General features: G+C 42.3%; 1 protein-coding gene across 5 annotated transcripts in view; it reads right to left on the bottom strand.

Moving 5' to 3' along the window:
• Positions 1-297: 297 nt before the first annotated feature.
• Positions 298-21,830, bottom strand: part of LOC139536601 (scm-like with four MBT domains protein 1) — a 26,399-nt gene continuing 4,866 nt past the window's right edge. For 2 of the 5 annotated variants that reach the window (XM_071337258.1, XM_071337257.1), the window contains exons 9-21: positions 21,244-21,403; positions 21,070-21,152; positions 20,627-20,768; positions 15,904-16,017; positions 15,747-15,789; positions 15,537-15,601; positions 15,307-15,449; positions 15,021-15,130; positions 8,069-8,244; positions 6,446-6,621; positions 5,971-6,204; positions 5,733-5,861; positions 298-5,648 (exon numbers count right to left, since the gene is read on the bottom strand). In XM_071337258.1, coding sequence (XP_071193359.1) covers positions 5,508-5,648; positions 5,733-5,861; positions 5,971-6,204; positions 6,446-6,621; positions 8,069-8,244; positions 15,021-15,130; positions 15,307-15,449; positions 15,537-15,601; positions 15,747-15,789; positions 15,904-16,017; positions 20,627-20,768; positions 21,070-21,152; positions 21,244-21,403 — 1,716 coding nt within the window. In that variant the 3' untranslated portion in view covers positions 298-5,507. The remainder of the gene's footprint in view (positions 5,649-5,732; positions 5,862-5,970; positions 6,205-6,445; positions 6,622-8,068; positions 8,245-15,020; positions 15,131-15,306; positions 15,450-15,536; positions 15,602-15,746; positions 15,790-15,903; positions 16,018-20,626; positions 20,769-21,069; positions 21,153-21,243; positions 21,404-21,830) is intronic. The other 3 variants (XM_071337259.1, XM_071337261.1, XM_071337262.1) reach the window with 3 other exon arrangements.

Here is a 21,830-nt window from a genome sequence, read left to right as displayed (position 1 = left end):
ATGTCATTATTCTGTTCCTCTTCAGAAAAAAAAGGGGGGGGGGCTGACATATAAAACCTAGTAGGATCTTTAATTAACATTGTGAATCATGGAGAGAACAGCTGGAGCTACAGAAGGCTGTTTCCACCTTACATCTCCCTCTAGTCATTTGAGAGCCAATACAATATACTCATGTTATCATTCTCAGTGCTGCTAGGCAATGGTTTTCAAAGGTGGACCCTAGCTTCACTAAATATGAATGAGATCATTCAGTGGAGATAGCTTCCTGGGATTAAACAAATGACACAACACAGGAAATATAAGAAAATCAGTTTATAATTTTATGAGTTTCAAAAGCAATAACTTTTAAAAATGATCATTCTGTAAACATATTCACATTGGAAACATCCACAAACCAATAATAACCATTTACATTTTTGATTGTTTCATGAGAAACCCCTTTAGTTTACATTAACGACCAACACTTATTTTCAACATGAGCAACAGGGATGTAAAATCAAGTGTAATCGATATAGTGAACGAGAATGACAGCCCTGAATGAAAAACCAAGCTGATGTGGAATGTGAAAACGGACACATAAATAACAGGGAATGTCTCAAACATGGCACATTTTGTTTTTCAACAAAACCAACCTGAACCATATACAGAACTAACAAAAAGGTAATATTACATTTAACAAAACTTCTTCAGCTTTGCCTTCAGTACCGTTCGTTTTGTAGATCATAAATAAAAACAATAAAGACATGTTTTAGCCTGCTCAAAGCCATCTACAGAATGCTTCCGAGCATAGTTTATATTTAATCTTTAGAAATACCTGTAAAAACATACGTTTATACTTTGATCAAGCTGCAATATACAAGAGGTAAAATGAGGACAGACAGGTCCTCAACAATCTATAAAAATATTTGTATGAACCGAGATGTCAATAATTGTCAGGACCATCTTATAACACTGTCGTACACCCCATGGCCACAGAACGAGTGACTTACTATACTACACACAACTAAAGTGACAATCATCATAGTCATCATAAAGACAAAAGGTTAAGAACAGCCTAACCCCTTGAGAATAGGATGCATTTAAAATGCAATGAATCACAATCCAATGGCCGATTTCACAGAGATTAAGACTAGTCCTGGACTAAGAACAACTTTCAATGGAGAATCTTCATTGAACATGCTTTTTAGTCTAGGACTAGGCTTAATCTGTGTGTTGGAAACCGGACCCAAACGTCTGAGCTGCTATTTATATTCAAGAAGTCAGTCAAATTGATAACATAGCCCTGTAGACCAATGTAAAAACCTAGCTGTGATAGTGCAAATGTCTCCCCACAATAGGTGCCGTTTGTTATTCACATTATTCATATTTTTACTGTTTCACAATGAGGGGTGAACTAGTACCTAAACAGGAATCCAGATGTATTTTGTTGACATACTTTACCTTGGGTGTTCATTATACCCTGAATAGCTCAGTCATGGATGGATGAAAAAGAATTCCATCATGACTCCATACAATTATCTTGTGCTTTTCAATTCCCCTCCACTATGTATCTGATCGTACACAAACAAATGGTAAACAAACACATACAGTGCCTTCAGAAAGTATTCACACAACTCCTTGACTTTTTCCACATTTTGTGGTTCTGTAAGGCTCAGTTGGTAGAGCATGGTGCTTGCACCGCCAGGGTTGTGGGTTCGTAAAATGTATGCATGACTAAGTCTGCTAAATGTCATATATTATTATGGTTGTGTTACAGCCTAAAATGAAAATGGATTAAATTTAGATGTGTCACTGGCCTACACACAATACCACATAATGTCAGAGTGGAATTGTTTGAATAAAAAAATATATATATGTAAAATTCTATGCTGAAATGTCTCGAGCCATTAAGTATTCAACCCCTTTGTTATGGCAAGCCTCAATAAGTTCAGGAGTACACATTTACTTAACAAGTCACATAATAAGTTGCATTGACTCACACTGTGTGCAATTAAGAGTTTAACATCATATTTGAAAGATTACCTCATCTCTGTACCCCACACATACAATTATCTGTAAGGTCCCTCAGTTGAGCAGTGAATTTTAAACATATTCAACCAGGGAGGTTTTCCAATGCCTCACAAAGAAGGGCACCTATTGGTAGATGAAAAAAACAAAAAACAGCAGACATTGAATATCCCTTTGAGCATGGTGAAGTTATTAATTACACTTTGGATGGTGTATCAATACACCCAGTCACTACAAAGAAACAGGTGTGCTTCCTAACTCAGTTGCCGAAGAGGAAGGAAACCGCTCAGGGATTTCCCCATGAGGCCAATGGTGACTTTAAAACAGTTACAGAGTTTAATGGCTGTGATAGGAGAAAACTGAGGATGGATAAACAACATTGTAGTTACTCCACAATACTAACCTAAATGACAGTGTGAAACGAAGAAAGCCTGTACAGAAAAAATAAACTCCAAAATATGCACCCTGTCTGCAATATGGCACTAAAGTAAAACTGCAAAAAATTGGCAAAGAAATTAACTTTATGTTCTGAATACAAAGCGTTATTGTCACGATCGTCTTCGGGTGAAAGAGAGGACCAAGGCGCAGCGTGATATAAATACATTATGTATTTATTTAAGAAAGAGGAACAACACTAAAACAAACTAAACAAAACAACAAACAGACGACCGTGAAGCTATACAAACAAATAAGTGCAGACACTGGCAACTTACACATAGACAATCACCCACAACCTACCTAATGACTATGGCTGCCTAAATATGGCTCCCAATCAGAGACAACGATAGACAGCTGTCTCTAATTGAGAACCAATCTAGGCAACAATAGACTTATTGTTAAACATAAACACCTACACTGAACACAACCCCATGAACTCTACAAACACCCCCTAGACAATACAAACACCATAGACGAGACAAAAACACACAAACATCCCCCATGTCACACCCTGACCTAACTAAAATAATAAAGAAAACAAAGATAACTAAGGCCAGGGCGTGACAGTTATGCTTGGGTCAAATCCAACACAACACATCACTGAGTACCACTCTTCATATTTTCAAGCATAGTGGTGGCTGCATCATGTTATAGGTATGTTTGTCATTGGCAAGGACTAGGATGTATTTTTAGGGATACAAATAAATGGAATCGAGCTAAGCACAGGCAAAAACCTAGAGGAAAACCTGGATTAGTCTGCTATCCAACAGACACTGGGAGACAAATTCACCTTTCAGCAGGACAATAACCTAAAACACAAGGCCATATACAGTTGAAGTCGGAAGTTTACATACACTTCGGTTGGAGTCATAAAAACTCATTTCAACCACTCCACAAATTTCTTTTGGCTAGTCGGTTAGGACATCTGCTTTGTGCATGACAAGTAATTTTTCCAACAATTGTTTACAGACAGATTATTTCACTTATAATTCACTGTATCACAATTCCAGTGGGTCAGAAGTTTACATACACTAAGTTGACTGTGCCTTTAAACAGCTTGGAAAATTCTAGAAAATTATGTCATGGCTTTAGAAACTTCTGATAGGCTAATTGACATAATTTGAGTCAATTGGAGGTGTACCTGTGGATGTATTTCAAGGCCTACCTTCAAACTCAGTGCCTCTTTGCTTGACATCATGGGAAAATCAAAAGAAATCAGCCAAGACCTCAGAAAAAACATTGTAGACCTCCACAAGTCTGGTTCCTCATTGGGAGCAATTTCCAAACGCCTGAAGGTACCACGTTCACCTGTACAAACAATAGTACGCAAATATAAACACCATGGGACCACGCAGCCGTCATATCTCCTAGAGTTGAACGTACTGCGGTGCGAAAAGTGCAAATCAATCCCAGAACAGCAGCAAAGGACCTTGTGAAGATGCTGGAGGAAACGGGTACAAAAGTATCTATATCCACAGTAAAATGAGTCCTATATCGACATAACCTAAAAGGCCGCTCAGCAAGGAAGAAGCCCCTGCTCCAAAACTGCCATAAAAAAGCCAGACTACAGTTTGCAACTGCACATGGGGACAAAGATCGTACTTTTTGGAGAAATGTCCTCTGGTCTGATGAAACAAAAATAGAACTGTTTGGCCATAATGACCATCGTTATGTTTGGAGGAAAAAGGGGGAGGCTTGCAAGCCGAAGAACACCATCCCAACCGTGAAGCACGGGGGTGGCAGCATCATGTTGTGGGGGTGCTTTGCTGTAGGAGGGACTGGTGCACTTCACAAAAAAGATAGCACCATGAAGGAGGAAAATTATGTGAATATATTGAAGCAACATCTCAAGACATCAGTCAGGAAGTTAAAGCTTGGTTGCAATTGGATTTTCCAAATGGACAATGACTCCAAGCATAGTTGTGGTAAAATGGCTTAACGACAACAAAGTCAAGGTATTGGAGTGGCCATCACAAAGCCCTGACCTCAATCTCATAGAATATTTGTGGGCAGAACTGAAAAACCTGACTCAGTTACACCAGCTCTGTCAGGAGGAATAGGCCAAAATTCACCCAACTTATTGTGGGAAGCTTGTGGAAGACTACCCAAAACGTTTGACCCAAGTTAAACAATTTAAAGGCAATGCTACCAAATACTAATTGAGTGTATGTAAACTTCTGACCCACTGGGAATGTGATGAAAGAAATAAAAGCTGAAATAAATCATTCTCTCTACTATTATTCTGACATTTCACATTCTTAAAATAAAGTGGTGATCCTAACTGACCTAAGACAGGGAATTGTTACTAGGATTAAATGTCAGGAATTGTGAAAAACTGAGTTTAAATGTATTTGGCTAAGGTGTATGGAAACTTCTGACTTCAACTGTATACACTGGAGTTGCTTACCAAGATGACATTAAATGTTCTTGAGTGGCATAGTTACAGTTTTGACTTAAATGAGCCTGAAAACCTATGGCAAGATTTGAAAATGGCTGTCTAGCAATGATCAACAACCAACTTGACAGAGCTCAAAGAATATATATATTTTTTTATACAAATACTGAACAATACAGGTGTGGAAAACTCTTAGAGACTTACCCAGAAATACTCACAGCTGTAATCGCTGCCAAAGTTGATTCTAACATTGACTAAGGGGTGAAAATACTTATGTAAATTAGATATAAAAACTTGTTTTCACTTTGTCATTATGGGCTATTGTTTGTAAATGGGTGAGAAAATAAATCAATTTAATCCGTTATGAATTCAGCCTGTAACAACAAAATGTATAATAAGTCAAGGGGTATGAATACTTTCTGAAGGCACTGTAAACATGAAATCCCTGAAAGATACAGAATACAGTCACATTCCAGGGTGAACAGCTGAGGCTATAAGCTGTGTCCATCCTGGAGCAGCACATACTGTACATTACAACAACGCTGGATGTGATATGGCTTAGTAATGAGCTTGAGACCAAACACACACACACACACACACACACACACACACACACACACACACACACACACACACACACACACACACACACACACACACACACACCTCAGCTGGCAAAGTGCTGGTAAAAGGTCAGTTTGACCCTCTCTATAAGGTGGCACAGTTTGATGGCAGGGCCCAGCTTCAGCCCCATACACTCCTGTACTGTGGGCAGGCTCAGCAGCAGCAGGGCCTGGCCATCTATCTCCTGTCAACACGCACAACAACATGGCTCAGAAAATTAGCACACTGTGCGTGTGTGTATTTTTCCTGGTGTGTGCGTCACTCCTACCTGGTCCCTGAATATGCGTGCCAGCGGGGCACAGTCAGTAGTTCTGATGAATCGGGTCACATCAGTGATGCTCCAGCCCAGTGGACTGCTGTCCAGATGCAGCTTCTCCTGCACCTCCACCCGCCCACTCTGAGACAGAACACACACAAAGGGGATGTTACACATATATAGTTCCAGGATCAGTGTGTGTGTGTGTGTGTGTGTGTATTTGTGTGCATAATTATGTAACCAGCACTACCTTAGGTAAGGTGGGCCCGTTCTCATCGTCTGAGTAGGAGGGTGAGCGGGCGGGTTTCCTGCGCTGGCGACAGGGTCTGTTCCGGGGGCGAGGTTCTGTAGGGGTGGGACAGGGGGAGGGAGAGGGGGGCTGGGACTTCCTCTCTGATACCTCATAGTCATCCTGCGGCTCTGAGCCTGAGTCCTCCTCACTCAGAGAGTAGTCCTCATCCAGGTCCTCCTCTTCTCCACTAGCCTGGGGTGGAAGAAATGTGGACAGTTATGATTAGTTTGATTACTGGCTCCTTCCATATAAAAGTTCCCCGTAACATCAGATCTAGAATCAGATTTCTCTGCAACCTACCCCAGATCCTAACCTTAACCGTTAGATAACATCTGACCCAGGACCAATGGTTAGGGGCAACTCTTCCGGCTTCTCTGTGATGACTAAGTTAATGGCAGTTGAAGGAAATGAATGATGTAAGAATGTGCAGTACCAGTGGGGAGCCAGCAGGGGTGCTGTCTACAGAGGTAGACAGGTGTTTCTTCTTGTGGACAAATAGGGGCTTTCTCTTCTTCCTCCTGCTCCCCTGCTTGGTGCTGCTCTCCAGGTTGTTGTAACCGCCAAGGGGAAGGCTGATTCGCTTGGTCTTCTGCTTACCATAGTAATGAGCTATAGAGCACATAGACATACACCAAGGAAACTATTTAGTAACCAAAAAAAGTGTTAAACAAATCAAAATAGATTTTATATTTAAGATTCTTCAAAGTAGCCACCCTTTGCCTTGATGACAGCTTTTCACACTCTTGGCATTCTCTCAAACAGCTTCATGAGGTAGTCACCTGGAATGCATTTCAATTAATCGGTGTGCCTTGTTAAAAGTTAATATGTTGAGTTTCTTTCCTCTTTAATCAGTTTGAGCCAATTAGTTGTGTTGTGACGAGGTAGGGGTGGTATACAGAAGATATCCCTATTTGGTCCATATTATGGCAAGAACAGCTCAAATAAGCAAAGAGAAACGACAGTCCATCATTACTTTAAGACATGAAGGTCAGTCAATACGGAACATTTCAAGAACTTTAAAAGTTTTAAAAGCAGTCGCAAAAACCATCAAGCACTATGATGAAACTCGCTCTCATGAGGACCGCCAGAGGAAAGGAAGACGCAGAGTTACCTCTGCTTCAGAGGATAAGTTCATTAGAGTTAACTGCACCTCAGAAATTGCAGCCCAAATAAATGCTTCACAGAGTTCAAGTAACAGACACATCTCAACATCAACTGTTCACAGGAGACTATGTGAATCAGGCCTTCATGGTCAAACTGCTGCAAAGAAACCACTACTAGAGGACACCAACAATAAGAATAGACTTGCTTGGGCCAAGAAACACAAGCAATGGACATTAGACCAGTGGAAATCTGTCATTTGGTCTGATGAGTCCACATTTTACATTTCTGGTTGAAACCGCTGTGTCTTTGTGAGACGCAGAATAGGTGAACAGATGATCTCTGCATGTGTGGTTCTTACCGTGAAGCATGGAGGAGGAGGTGTGATGGTGCTTTGCTGGTGACACTGTCGCTGATTTATTTAGAATTCAAGGCACACTTAACCAGCATGGCTACCACAGCATTCTGCAGTGATACACCATCCCACCTGGTTTGCGCTTAGTGTAACAATAACCCAACACACCTCCAGGCTGTGTAAGGGCTATTTGACCAAGAAGGAGAGTGATGGAGTGCTGCATCAGATGACCTGGTTTGGGAAGAGTTGGACCGCAGAGTGAAGGAAAAGCAGCCAACAAGTGCTCAGCATATGTGGGAACTCCTTCAAGACTGTTGGAAAAGCATTCCAGTTGAAGCTGGTTGACAGAATGCCAAGAGTGTCCAAAGCTGTCATCAATGCAAAGGGTGGCTACTTTGAAGAACCTAAAAAATATATTTTGATTTGTTTAACACTTTTTTTGGTTACTACATGATTCCATATGTGTTAGTTCATAGCTTTTATGTCTTCACTATTATTCTACAATGTCGAAAATAGTAAAAATAAAGAAAAACCCTAGGTGTGTCCAAACTTTTGACTGGTACTGTATGTATGCGTGTGTGCGTGTTTGGTATCACGTACTGTATTTGGTCTTGGTGAGAAGGGAGCAGTTCTCCGAGCAGTGTTCCAGCACCATGTGAGGTGCGATCAGGTTGGGGCAGCACTCCAGCCTCACACACGTCTTCCTGCAGAACTCAGCCACCTGGTCAGCTGTACGGGCAATCCCCACAGTGGCCCGGTAACTCTTCCCTTTGTACCTTCACACCACAACATGGTCCAGAGCAGAATCTGATCCATTACTGTCTGTCAGACACCAATGTGGTAGGGAGCATCTCTTCCAGTATGATGTTTATGCAGCAGAGAGTGTATATCCTGTGTCACTCGACTACTACCATACAGTGGCTTGCGAAAGTATTCACCCCCCTTGGTATTTTTCTTATTTTGTTGCCTTACAACCTGGAATTAAAATAGATTTTTGGGGGGTTTGTATCATTTGATATAAACAACATGCCTACCACTTTGAAGATGCAAAATATTTTTTATTGTGAAACAAACAAGAAATAAGACAAGAAAACTGAAAACTTGAGCGTGCATAATTGCCACCTTTTGCAGCAATTACAGCTGCAAATCTAGACACTGGGATTCTTGCCCATTCTTCAAGGCAAAACTGCTCCAGCTCCTTCAAGTTGGATGGGTTCCGCTGGTGTACAGCAATCTTCAAGTCATACCACAGATTCTCAATTGGATTGACTAGGCCATTCCAAGACATTTAAATGTTTCCCCTTAAACCACTTGAGTGTTGCTTTAGCAGTATGCTTAGGGTCTTGTCCTGCTGGAAGGTGAACCTCTGTCCCAGTCTCAAATCTCTGGCAGACTGAAAACAGGTTTCCCTCAAGAATTTCCCTGTATTTAGCGCCAGCCATCATTCCTTCAATTCTGAGCAGTTTCGCCGTCCCTGCCGATGAAAAACATCCCCACAGCATGATGCTGCCACCACCATGCTTCACTGTGGGGATGGTTTTCTCGGGGTGATGTTAGGTGTTGTGTTTGCGCCAGACATAGCATTTTCATTGATGGCCAAAAAGCTTAATTTTTGTTTCATCTGCCCAGAGTACCTTCTTCCATATGTTTGGGGAGTCTCCCACATGCCTTTTGGCAAACACCAAATGTGTTTGCGTATTTTTTTCTTTAAGCAATGGCTTTTTTCTGGACACTCTTCCGTAAAGCCCAGCTCTGTGGAGTGTACGGCTTAAAGTGGTCCTATGGACAGATACTCCAATCTATGCTGTGAGCTTTGCAGCTCCTTCAGGGTTATCTTTGGTCTCTTTGTTGCCTCTCTGATTAATGCCCTCCTTGCCTGGTCCATGAGTTTTAGTGGGCGGCCCTCTCTTGGCAGGTTTGTTGTGGTGCCATATTGTTTCAATTATTTTTATAATGGATTTAATGGTGCTCCGTGGGATGTTCAAAGTTTTGGGTATTTTTTTATAACCCAACCCTGATCTGTACTTCTCCACAACTTTGTCCCTGACCTGTTTGGAGAGCTCCTTGGTCTTTATGGTGCCGCTTGCTTGGTGGTGCCCCTTGCTTAGTGGTGTTGCAGACTCTCGGGCCTTTCAGAACAGGTGTATATAATCTGAGATCATGTGACAGATCATGTGACACTTAGATTGCACACAGGTGGACTTTATTTAACCAATTATGTGACTTCTAAAGGTAATTGGTTACAACAGATCTTATTTAGGGGCTTCATAGCAAAAGTGGTGCATACATATGCATGCACCACTTTTCCGTAAAACATATATTTTTTTCAAACAAGTTATTATTTATTTTTTCACTTCACCAATTTGGACTATTTTGTGGATGTCCATTACATGTAATCCAAATAAAAATCAATTTAAATGACAGGTTGTAATGCAACAAAATAGGAAAAACGCCAAGGGGAATGAATACTTTGCCATGCACTGTATATAGTGGCATTATGGTGCATACATAGTGACCTAGAACAGACCAAATCTACAGCATACAGAAATAAATTGTGTATGGTTTCTCATTTTATCACAATACTGTACAATAAATAGTATAATCTAAACAGTAATTATACAACGAGTAGGTCTAATCCTGAATGCTGACTGGTTAAAAGCACATTCCAGCAGGTGTCTATTCCACAAGTTACCACCGGCTAAATCTTTTGACGTTAAAATACCTATTTACTCTGTTCCATCTGACTGCGCAATCCACTGTCTCATCAGCCCAGCCAGGCAATTTATAATTTTGATCTCCACTATAAAAAGCATCTAGACATTATCTCACATTTCTTTTAGACTAACATTTAGTTTTCAACAGCGTAGATTTGTACAAACCTTGCTGTTTGTCTATCCGACATTTGCAACATTGTTTCAATATTCATATTCGATCTCCAGCAGTCCCATAGTAATGAACGTGTCGGGACGAGACAGACAGGCAGGCAGCGTTTCTCAGCCAGTTGAATTCATGAATCAGCTGGCATCATTTTTGTGGATATATACAAAGAAATGTCAGTTGAAAAAAGGTAAAACAAAACTAACTGCTGCTAGTTTGCAGTCTTTCCAGCTTCAATTTGAAGAAATTGTGTGAGCTGTGTTGTTGGCTAGGTCCTCTTAACAACAGTGTCCTGACGAGTGAGCACATTTTCAATGCCAGGCGAAATCAGCCTCATTAACTCATTGTTATGGATGTATCCAAATAAATGTCACTAGAAAACAGCTTAAACAAATGCAAATGCAGCTACTTTGCTGTTATTCTTGCTGTACTTTTTGACGTGACCTAGCCGTAGTTGGCTAGCTAGCAAGGAAGGGATAAGAAAGTTGCCAGCCAGTATGGCAATGGAACATTTAGAACGAACGACTGGGTCGCACCTCTGGCAACCGAACCGATAGAACGAACGACCAGCCGGCTTGAGTAGCAACCCTAGATTTGCCTTGGGACTAGATCTTGTGGAAGGATGAAATAGTATGAATAAATTCATCAAAATAATGTTTTTAATTAAAATATGTCAATCTTTATTTGAATATGTTAGTAACCCGTTATCCTCTCCTGTCCTGTGATCCAGGTGTTGACTCTGCTGATCAGCTCGGCCTACAAGCCCAGCCATGTGCTGAGGACCCAGAGCTTAGGGGGTACAACCAGGGAGAGACTCTGAAGGCCAAGTCAGTCTACCCACCACACTATAACACCATAATAACGCTAATTAAGTGATAATGCCCTCGATGCCGGTGTTTGTAGGATTTATTGGGACGGTTTGCCAAACACCGGCTTCTCGGACGTTATCACTTAATTGTATTACTGTATTATTACTTTGGTGGGGAATGGCAAGATGGCGCCGACAGATATGGCAGCTCTGCTTCTAGGTCCTAAGCAACTTTGCAGTATTTTGTTTTTTTGTGTGTTATTTTTGTACATTATTAGCCCCCCCCCCCCAAAAAAAAAATTTTGTTATTACATACAGTCCGGAAATAACTTTTAGTTATCAGGGCGGAGGTAATTCACCAGTATTACGACCATGAATACGACTTTCCCGAATTGGATCCTTTGTTCGTACCCCCCAAGGCAATTTAACTTATTCCAGAGGCTGCTCCAAAACACCACCGGCGTAGAAAACGTATTTGGAGTGGACCTCTTGTCCGACTCAGAAGGCATGCACACCATCCACCGCTTCCGAATATATTACTCGGTAATGTTCAGTCTCTGGATAATAAAGTAGACAAGCTAGGGGCGAGGATCTCCTTCCAGAGAGACATCAGGGATTGTAACATACTGTTTCATACAGCCAGCTGGGTTCTCAGTATAACGAGCAGACAGGAATAAAGAATTCTCCGGGAAGAAGAAAGTCGGGGGTGTATGTTTCATGATTAACTACTCATGGTGTGATTGTGATAACAAAGCAACTTAAGTCCTTTTGTTCACCCTACCTAGAATACCTCACAATCAAATGCAGACTGCATTACCTCAAAAGAGAATTCTCTTCGGTTATAGTCACAGGCGTGTATATTCCCCCTCAAGCCGATACAACGACGGCCCTCAAAGAACTACACTGGACTTTATGCAAACTGGAAACCACATATCCTGAAGACCACATATCCTGAAGACGCATTTATTGTAGCTGTGGATTTTAACAAATCAAATTTGAGGACAACGCTACCGAAGTTCTACCAACACATTGACTGTAGTGTTCGCTCTGGAAAAACATTGGACCACTATTACTCAACTTTTTGAAATGCCTACAAGGCCCTCCCCTGCCTTCCCTTTAGCAAATCCGATCACAACTCCATTTTGCTCCTCCCTTCCTATAGGAAGAAATTCAAATAGGAAGTACCCGTGCTAAGGTCTATTCAACGCTGGTCTGACCAATCCGAATCCATGCTTCAAGATTTTTTTGATCACGCGGACTTGGATATGTTCCGGGTAGACTCTGAGAACATCTAAAAATACACAAATACACGGATACGGTGACTGAGTTCATCAGGAAGTGTATAGGATATGTTGTACCCACTGTGACTATTAAAACCTAACAAACCAGAAACCGTGGATAGATGGCAGCATTCAAGAAAAACTGAAAGAGCGAACCACCGCATTTAACCATGGCAAGGTGACTGGGAATATGGCCGAATACAAACAGTGTAGTTATTCCCTTCGTAAAGCAAACAAACAGGCAAAACGTCAGTACAGAGACAAAGTGGAGTCGCAATTCAACGGCTCAGAACAGAGACGTATGTTGCAGGGTCTACAGACAATCACGGACTACAAAGGCAAAACCAGCCACATCGCGGACACCGACGTATTGCTTCCGGACAAGCTAAACAACTTCTTCGCCCGCTTTGAGGATAACACAGTGCCACCAATGCGGCCCGCCACCAAGGACTGTGGGCTCTCCTTCGCCTCGGCCAACGTGAGTAAGACATTTAACCGTGTTAACCCTCGCAAGGCTGCCGGCTCAGACGGCAACACTAGCCGCGTCTTCAGAGCATGCGCAGACCAGCAGGTTGGAGTGTTTACGGACATATTCAATCTCTCCCTATCTCAGTCTGCTGTCCCCACTTGCTTCAAGATGACCACCATTGTTCCTGTACCCAAGAAAGCAAAGGTAACTAAATGACTATCGCCCGTAGCACTCACGTCTGTCATCATGAAATGCTAGTAAAGGATCATATCACCTCTACCTCACATGACACCCTAGACCCACTTCGATTTGCTTACAGCCCCAATAGATCCACAGATGATGCAATCTCCATCGCATTGCACACTGCCCTATGCCATCTGGACAAGAGGAATACCGATATAAGAATGCTTTTCATTGACTATAGCTCAGCATTCATACCATAGTATCCTCCAAGCTCATCACTAAGCTCGGGGGCCTGGGTCTGAACCCCGCCCTATGCAACTGAGTCCTGGACTTCCTGATGGGCCGCCCACAGGTGATGAAAGTAGGAAACAACAACTCCACTTCGATGATCCTCAACACAGGGGCCCCACAAGGGTGCGTGCTCAGACCCCTCCTGTACTCCCTGTTCACACATGACTGCGTGGCCAGAAACAAAGAACTTTATTCTGAAACTCGTCAGTCTATTCTTATTCTGAGAAATGAAGGCTATTCCATGCGAGAAATTGCCAAGAAACTGAAGATCTCGTACAACGCTGTGTACTACTCCCTTCACAGAACAGGGCAAACTGTCTCTAACCAGAATAGAAAGAAGAGTGGGAGGCCCCGTTGCACAACTGAGCAAGAGGACAAGTACCTTAGAGTGTTTAGTTTGAGAAACAGGCACCTCACAAGTCCTCAAAACTGGCAGCTTCATTAAATAGTACCCAAAAAACACCAGTCTCAACGTCAACAGTGAAGAGGCGACTCCGGAATGCTGGACTTCTAGGCAGAGTTCCTCTATCCAGTGTCTGTGTTCTTTTGCCCATCTTAATCTTTTATTTTTATTGGCCAGTCTGAGATATGGCTTTTTCTTTGCAACTCTGCCTAGAATGCCAGCATCTCAGAGTCGCCTCTTCACTGTTGATGTTGAGACTGGTGTTTTGCAGGTACTATTTAATGAAGCTGCCAGTTGAGGACTTGTGAGGTGCCTGTTTCTCAAACTAGACACTCTAATGTACTTGTCCTCTTGCTCAGTTGTGCACCAGGGCCTCCCACTCCTCTTTCTATTCTGGTTAGAGCCAGTTTGCGCTAATCAGAACCAGCACAACAGTTTTCAGCTGTGCTAACATAATTGCAAAAGGGTTTTCTAATGATCAATTAGCCTTTTAAAATGATAAACTTGGATTAGCTAACACAACGTGCCATTGGAACACAGGAGTGATGGTTGCTGATAATGGGCCTCTGTACGCCTATGTAGATATATATATATATATTTTTTTTTAAATCAGCCGTTTCCAGCTACAATAGTCATTTACAACATTAACAATGTCTACACTGTATTTCTGATCAATTTGATGTTATTTTAATGAACATTTCTAAGTGACCCCGAACTTTTGAATGGTAGTCTACATAGACTTGGAATCCCTGGTCACTTTAATAATGGAACACTAGTCACTTTAATAATGGAACACTAGTCACTTTAATAATGTTTAAATAATGTCTACATACTCCTTTACTCATCTCATATGTATATTCTGTATTCTATTATACTGTATTTTATTTAACGCCACTCCAATCTCATATTTATATATTTCTTAATTCCATTATTTTACTTTTAGATTTGTGTGTATTGTTGTGAATTGTTAGATACTACTGCACTGTCTGAGCCAGGAACACAAGCATTTCACTACACCAGCAATAACATCTGCTAAATGTGTATGTGACCAATACAATTTGATTTGATTTGTTGTTATGGTGTATACTCTAATGTCCACTGACTTAGCCTAAGTCATTGTTCTGCATATAGTTAATGATCCCTATGAAGCAGTGCGAGTGTATCTCATCCACATCATCATATAAAGTGAGTGTTATTAACGTAGCATTATTATGGTGTTATAGTGTGGTGGGTAGACTGACTTGGCCTTCAGAGTCTCTCCCTGGCCGTGCCCCCTGAGCTCTGGGTCCTGCTGGAGCTCCCTCAGCACCTGGCTGGGCTTGTAGGCCGAGCTGATCAGCAGAGTCAACACCTGGACCACAGGACAGGATACAGGGAGGTTAGAAAGCCATAGAAGATGACATAGTAGGATACTCCACAGAATGAAATAGAATATGTATCTGTATGGGGATAACAATGAGTTGTCATCTACAGTTGTGCCTGTGTAAGATAGAGGAGCTGGTAGAGGTGTGCTGCTCTCTCATTCACCTCTTTCAGCACCAGGACACAGTTGCCAGGGCCAATGCTCTGGGGCAGCTCAGCGATACGGCCCTTGTTCAGGTAGGGGCCAGAGAAACAGCGGTGGTTGAAATAGATCTTTGGGCAGCTGTACTTCCCGTTACCCTGAGCTGCTGACATAGACAGTCACACACACATGTAAGATTTTCTCATACGCATTATTTTTCCACAAATGATTTTTCACAAGGAATTACACTCACCGTTCTCCGATTGGTTCAGATCCTGCTGCCTCGCTGCATCAGGGGCCGTGGCTTTAAGTGGAGATCTGCAATCGGATCAAACCAAAATAAACATACAGTTAAAAATAAAATAACATACGTTACAAAGTTGGGTAACAGTAGAGGTAAATTTAGCTTTTTTAAATTTCTAATCCCTCGCTCTCTGTAATAATCAAGATCTTCAAAGCTCACTGCTTCTCTTGTTGCACCACGGCCACACGGCTCTTCCTCTGAGCTGCAACAGAACAGGAACAAAAGTCAACATCTACACATGCCAGTAACCTTCAGATAAAACACTGATATAGACCAATCACCAAAATGGTCAGGAGGTTCTTGTTTGGAGCCTGACCTCTAGGTTTGTAGGGGTGTTGGAGGGGATAGCCATTACTCTCACACCAGCTGACTGGAAAGATGTCCAGGGAGTCCACATGAGTGATGATGTCAGGGAGAGGCTGCTTCAACCCTGAGAAGAACACACAAAGCAGAGGGGAGTTTATGAGTGGCTGAACATGTGGTTGAATAGAATATGTAAAGAACCAGTAAAACAGATTTGGACACACCTACTCATTCAAGGGTTTTTCTTAATTTTTACTATTTTCTATACTGTAGAATAATAGTGAAGACATCAAAACTACGAAATAACACATATGGAATCATGTAGTAACCAAAAAAGTGTTAAACAAATCAATTTTAGATTTTAGATTCTTCAAAGTAGCCACCCGTTGCCTCGATGACAGCTTTTCACACTCTTGGGATTCTCTCAACCAGCTTCATGAGGTAGTCACCTGGAATGCATTTAAATTAACAGGTGTGCCTTGTTAAAAGTTCATTTGTGGAATTTCTTTCCTTCTTAACTTTTTAGGGATAGGGGGCAGCATTTTCACTTTGGATGAACTGCGTGCCCATAGTGAACTGCCTCCTACTCTGTCCCAGATGCTAATATATGCATATTATTATTACTATTGGATAGAAAATACTCTGAAGTTTGTAAAACTGTTTGAATTATGTCTGTGAGTATAACAGAACTCATATGGCAGGCAAACTTCCAAACAGGAAGTCTGAGGCTGGTGTTTTTTCTACTCATCGCCTATTCAAATCCCAGGAAGATATGGATTTGTTTGCACTTCCTACGCCTTCCACTAGATGTCAACAGTCGGTAGAACGTTGAATGAAGTGTATACTGTGATGTGGGGCCGGATGGGAGGTGTTTCAGTCAGTGGTCTGGCAGATTGCCAGTTCCTGGTCACGCGCATTTCTCATGATATCGCCTTGCGTTCCATAACTTTTACAGACATGAAGGAATGCTCCGGTTGGAACGTTATTGCATATATATGATAACAACATCCTGAAGATTGAATCTCTACTAAGTTTGACCAGTTTATTCGAATTGTAATATAACTTTTTGAAGTTTTCGTCCGACGTTATGCGTCACTTGCACGAGTGTTTGGATATGTGTACTAAACGCGCTAGCAAAAGCAGCTATTTGGACATAAATAATTGACATTATCGAACAAAACAACAATTTATTGTCGAACTAGGATTCCTGGGAATGCATTCTGATGAAGATATTCAAAGGTAAGGGAATATTTATGATGTAATTCCGTATTTCTGTTGACTCCAACATGGCGGAGAAATGTTATTTATATTTGAGCGCTGTCTCAGATTATTGCATGGTGTGCTTTTTCCGTAAACTTTTTTTGAAATCTGACACAGCGGTTGCATTAAGAACAAGTGTATCTTTAATTATATGTAAAACATGTATCTTTCATCAAAGTGTATGATGAGTATTTCTGTTATTTGACGTGGCCCTCTGCAATTTCTCCGGATATTTTGGAGGCATTTCTGAACATGGCGCCAATGTAAACTAAGATTTTTGGATATAAATATGCACATTATCGAACAACAAATACATGTATTGTGTAAGATGATGTCCTATGAGTGTCATCTGATGAAGATCATCAAAGGTTAGTGATTAATTTTATCTCTATTTCTGTTTTTGTGACTCCTATCTTTGGCTGGGAAAATGGCTGTGTGTTTTTTGAACTTGGTGGTGATCTAACATAATCATATGTGGTGTTTTCGCTGTAAAGCATTTTTTTTAATTTTTTTTTATCGGACACGATGGGTAGATTAACAAGATGTTTATCTTTCATTTCCTGTATTGGACTTGTTAATGTGTGAAAGTTACATATTTCCCAAAAATATTTTTGAATTTCCCGCGCTGCCTTTTCAGCGGAATGTTGTGGGGGGGTTCCGCTAGCGGAACGTGTGTCCTAGAAAGGTTAATGCATTTGAGCCAATCAGTTGTGTTGTAGGGGTGGTATACAGAAGATAGCCCTATTTGGTAAAAGACCAAGTCCATATTATGGCAAGAACAGCTCAAATAAGCAAAGAGAAACGACAGACCATCATTACTTTCAGACATGAAGGTCAGTCAATACGGAAAATTTCAAGAACTTTTAAAGTTTCTTCAAGTGCAGTCGCAAAAACCATCAAGCGCTATGATGAAACTGACTCTTATGAGGACCGCCACAGGAAAGGAAGACACAAGAGTTACCTCTGCTGCAGAGGATAAGTTCATTAGTTAACTGCACCTCAGAAATTGCAGCCCAAATAAATGTCACAGACACATCTCAACATCAACTGTTCACAGGAGACTGTGTGAATCAGGCCTTCATGGTCAAACTGCTGCAAAGAAACCACTACTAGAGGACACCAATAATAAGAATAGACTTGCTTGGGCCAAGAAACAAAAGCAATGGACATTAGACCGGTGGAAATCTGTCCTTTGGTCTGATGAGTCCGAATTTTAGATTTTTGGTTGCAACCGCCGTGTCTTTGTGAGACGCAGAGTAGGTGAACAGATGATCTCCGCATGTGCGGTTTCCACCATGAAGCATGGAGATGTGATGGTGCTTTGCTGGTGATACTGTCTGTGATTTATTTAGAATTCAAGGCACACTTAACCAGCATGGCTACCACAGAATTCTGCAGCAATACGCCATCCCATCTTGTTTGAGCTTAGTGGGACTGTCATTTGTTTTTCAACAGGATAATGATCCAAAACACACCTCCAGGCTGTGTAACGGCTATTTGACCAAGAAGGAGAGTGATGGAGTGCTGCATCAGATGACCTGGCCTCCACAATCACCTGACCTCAACCCAATTGAGATTGTTTGGGATTAGTTGGACTGCAGAGTGAAGGAAAAGTAGCCAACACGTGCTCAGCATATGTGGGAACTCCTTCAAGACTGTTGGAAAAGCATTCCTCGGGAAGCTGGTTGAGAGAATGCCAAGAGTGTGCAAAGCTGTCATCAAGGCAAAGGGTGGCTACTTTGAAGAATCTAAAATATAAACTCAGCAAAAAAGGAAACTGCCCTTTTTCAGGACCCAAAGATAATTCGTAAAAATTTAAATAACTTCATAGATCATCATTGTAAAGGGTTTAAACACTGTTTCCAGAGCTTGTTCAATGAACCATAAACAATTAATGAACATGCACCTGTGGAACGGTCGTTAAGACACTAACAGCTTACAGACGGTAGGCAATTAAGGGCACAGTTATGAAAACTTAGGACATTAAAGAGGCCTTTCTACTGACTCTGAAAAACACCAAAAGAAAGATGCCCAGGGTCCCATGCTGCAAGGAGACATGAGGACTGCAGATGTGGCCAGGGCAATAAATTGCAATGTGCGTACTGTGAGAAGCCTAAGACAGCGCTACAGGGAGACAGGACGGACAGCTGATTGTCCTCGCAGTGGCAGACCACGTGTAACAACACCGGCACAGGATCGGTACATCTGAGCATCACACCTGCAGGACAGGTACAGGATGGCAACAACAACTGCCCGAATTACACCAGGAACGCACAATACCTCCATCAGTGCTCAGTGCTCAGACTGTCCGCAATAGGCTGAGAGAGGCTGGACTGAGGGCTTGTAGGCCTGTTGTAAGGCAGGTCCTCACCAGATATCACCTGCAACAACGTCGCCTATGGGCACAAACCCACCGTCGCTGGACCAGACAGGACTGGCAAAAAGTGCTCTTCACTGACGAGTCGCGGTTTTGTCTCACCAAGAGTGATGGCCGGATTCGCGTTTATCATCGAAGGAATGAGCGTTACGCCGAGGCCTGTACTCTGAGACGGGATCGATTTGGAGGCGGAGGGTCCGTCATGGTCTGGGGCGGTGTGTCACCGCACCATCGGACTGAGCTTGTTGTCATTGCAGGCAATCTCAACGCTGTGCGTTACAGGGAAGACATCCTCCTCCCTCATGTGGTACCCTTCCTGCATGCTCATCCTGACATGACCCTCCAGCATGACAATGCCACCAGCAATACTGCTCGTTCTGTGCGTGATTTCCTGCAAGACAAGAATGTCAGTGTTCTGCCATGGCCAGCGAACAGCCCGGATCTCAATCCCACTGAGCACGTCTGGGACCTGTTGGATCGGAGGGTGAGGGCTAGGGCCATTCTCTCCAGAAATGTCTGGGAACTTGCAGGTGCCTTGGTGAAAGAGTGAGGTAACATCTCACAGCAAGAACTGGCAAATCTGGTGCAGTCCATGAGGAGACGCACTGCAGTACATAATGCAGCTGGTGGCCACATCAGATACTGACTGTTACTTTTGATTTTGACACACCCCCCTTTGTTCAGGGACACATTATTCCATTTCTGTTAGTCACATGTCTGTGGAACTTGCTCAGTTTATGTCTCAATTGTTGACTCTTGTTATGTTCATACAAATATTTACACATGTTAAGTTTGCTGAAAATAAACACAGTTGACAGTGAGAGGACGTTTCTTTTTTTGCTGAGTTTATTTTGATTTGTTTAACACTTTTCTGGTTACTACATGATTCCATATGTGTTATTTAAAAAATAAAGGAAAATAAAGGAAAACCCTTGAATGAGTAGGTGTGTCCAAACTTCTGACTGGTACTGTATATATAATAAGACTGAGTATTCAGGTAGGTGAAATTGACACCCAACAACATTATTGTCCCTCCCCCAAAACCTTACATCCCTCCAACCCAGCCCTTTTCTCTCTCCTCCAGCTGTTCTGTTCTCACCTTCCAGATGCAACCAGATGTGCTGACCTCTGACCCTGGTTACGGTTGCCACGTGAACTTGCTCAGGAGAGACAGGATTCACAGCCTCCAACCTCATGGACTCAACAAAGTCATGATCACTCTGCCCCTGGGGAGAAAACACCTGTCATCATATCAGTTGGAGTGGTGTGTGTTTTTGGTTTTACTATCCTTGTAGGGACCAGAAGTCCTCACAAGGATAGTAAAACAAGGAAAATTCGTACAGGTGGGGACATTTCACTGGTCCCGACAAGGAAAAAGGCTATTTTAGGCTCAGGGTTAGTTTTACAGTTAGGGTTAGAATTAGGGGTTAGGTTTTGGGTTAGGATAAGGGTTAGGGGAAAATAGGATTTAGAATGGGAATCAACTCTTTGGTCCCAAAAAGGATAGTAAAACAAACGTGTGTGTGGTTGTGTGTGTCTCACCATGGGGAAACAGCTCTCTGGCGCTCCTTCCGCTCCACACTGTTTCAGATAATCCACCCAGTCAAAGTTCTGGCCCTGGTAACCTACACACCCACATACCCAGGGACACAGTAAACTCTGTGATCCATTTCACTGGACCAGTAGAATGCCTGAGGTGAGTGTATTCTGCCCTACCTGGAGGGGGACTGAGGGGTACCCCATTTTTAAGGCTCCATTGGGCAGGGAAGATTCCGGTGCTCCCATAGTGACAGAGTAAGGATAAGCCAGGCCCCGCCCCTTCACTGTCTCCCTGCAGGCTGTCCATCTGCACCCTGAAGTACTGGTCGCTCAGCACCTGGGGAACACAATGATGACATCACTGCTACAGCCACATACAACTAGGGCAGACATGGGCAAACTACGGCCCGCGGGCCACATACGGCCCGTTAGGCTTTTTAATCCGGCCCGCCGAACTTGTCCAAATTATAGTAAAAACCTCATTTTTTTCCCCTTTCCCTGCAATGCCCACGTTTCCCCAATAGATGGCGCACTCAAAACACATTGACCGTTGTTGGAGTGGCGCGTATTTCTCTTTATTTCACTTTAATTTTCACTTCGTTTCACGTCACCATTAAGCGAGAATTGCCACAACAAAACTAACTCCAGACTTTGATGCACTGGCAAAAAAGGGAGACCAACAACACTGTTCCCACTGAAATGGTGAGTTTTTCTGCTGTGTTATGAAAAAATGCATATGGAAAGTTTGGAAGTGCGTCTTTTAA

This window comes from Salvelinus alpinus, chromosome 12 (genome assembly GCF_045679555.1).
Source record: "Salvelinus alpinus chromosome 12, SLU_Salpinus.1, whole genome shotgun sequence".
Taxonomy (NCBI): domain Eukaryota; kingdom Metazoa; phylum Chordata; class Actinopteri; order Salmoniformes; family Salmonidae; genus Salvelinus; species Salvelinus alpinus.
Note: the sequence above shows the minus strand (reverse complement) of the source record. Positions and strands in the feature narration are given on the sequence as shown.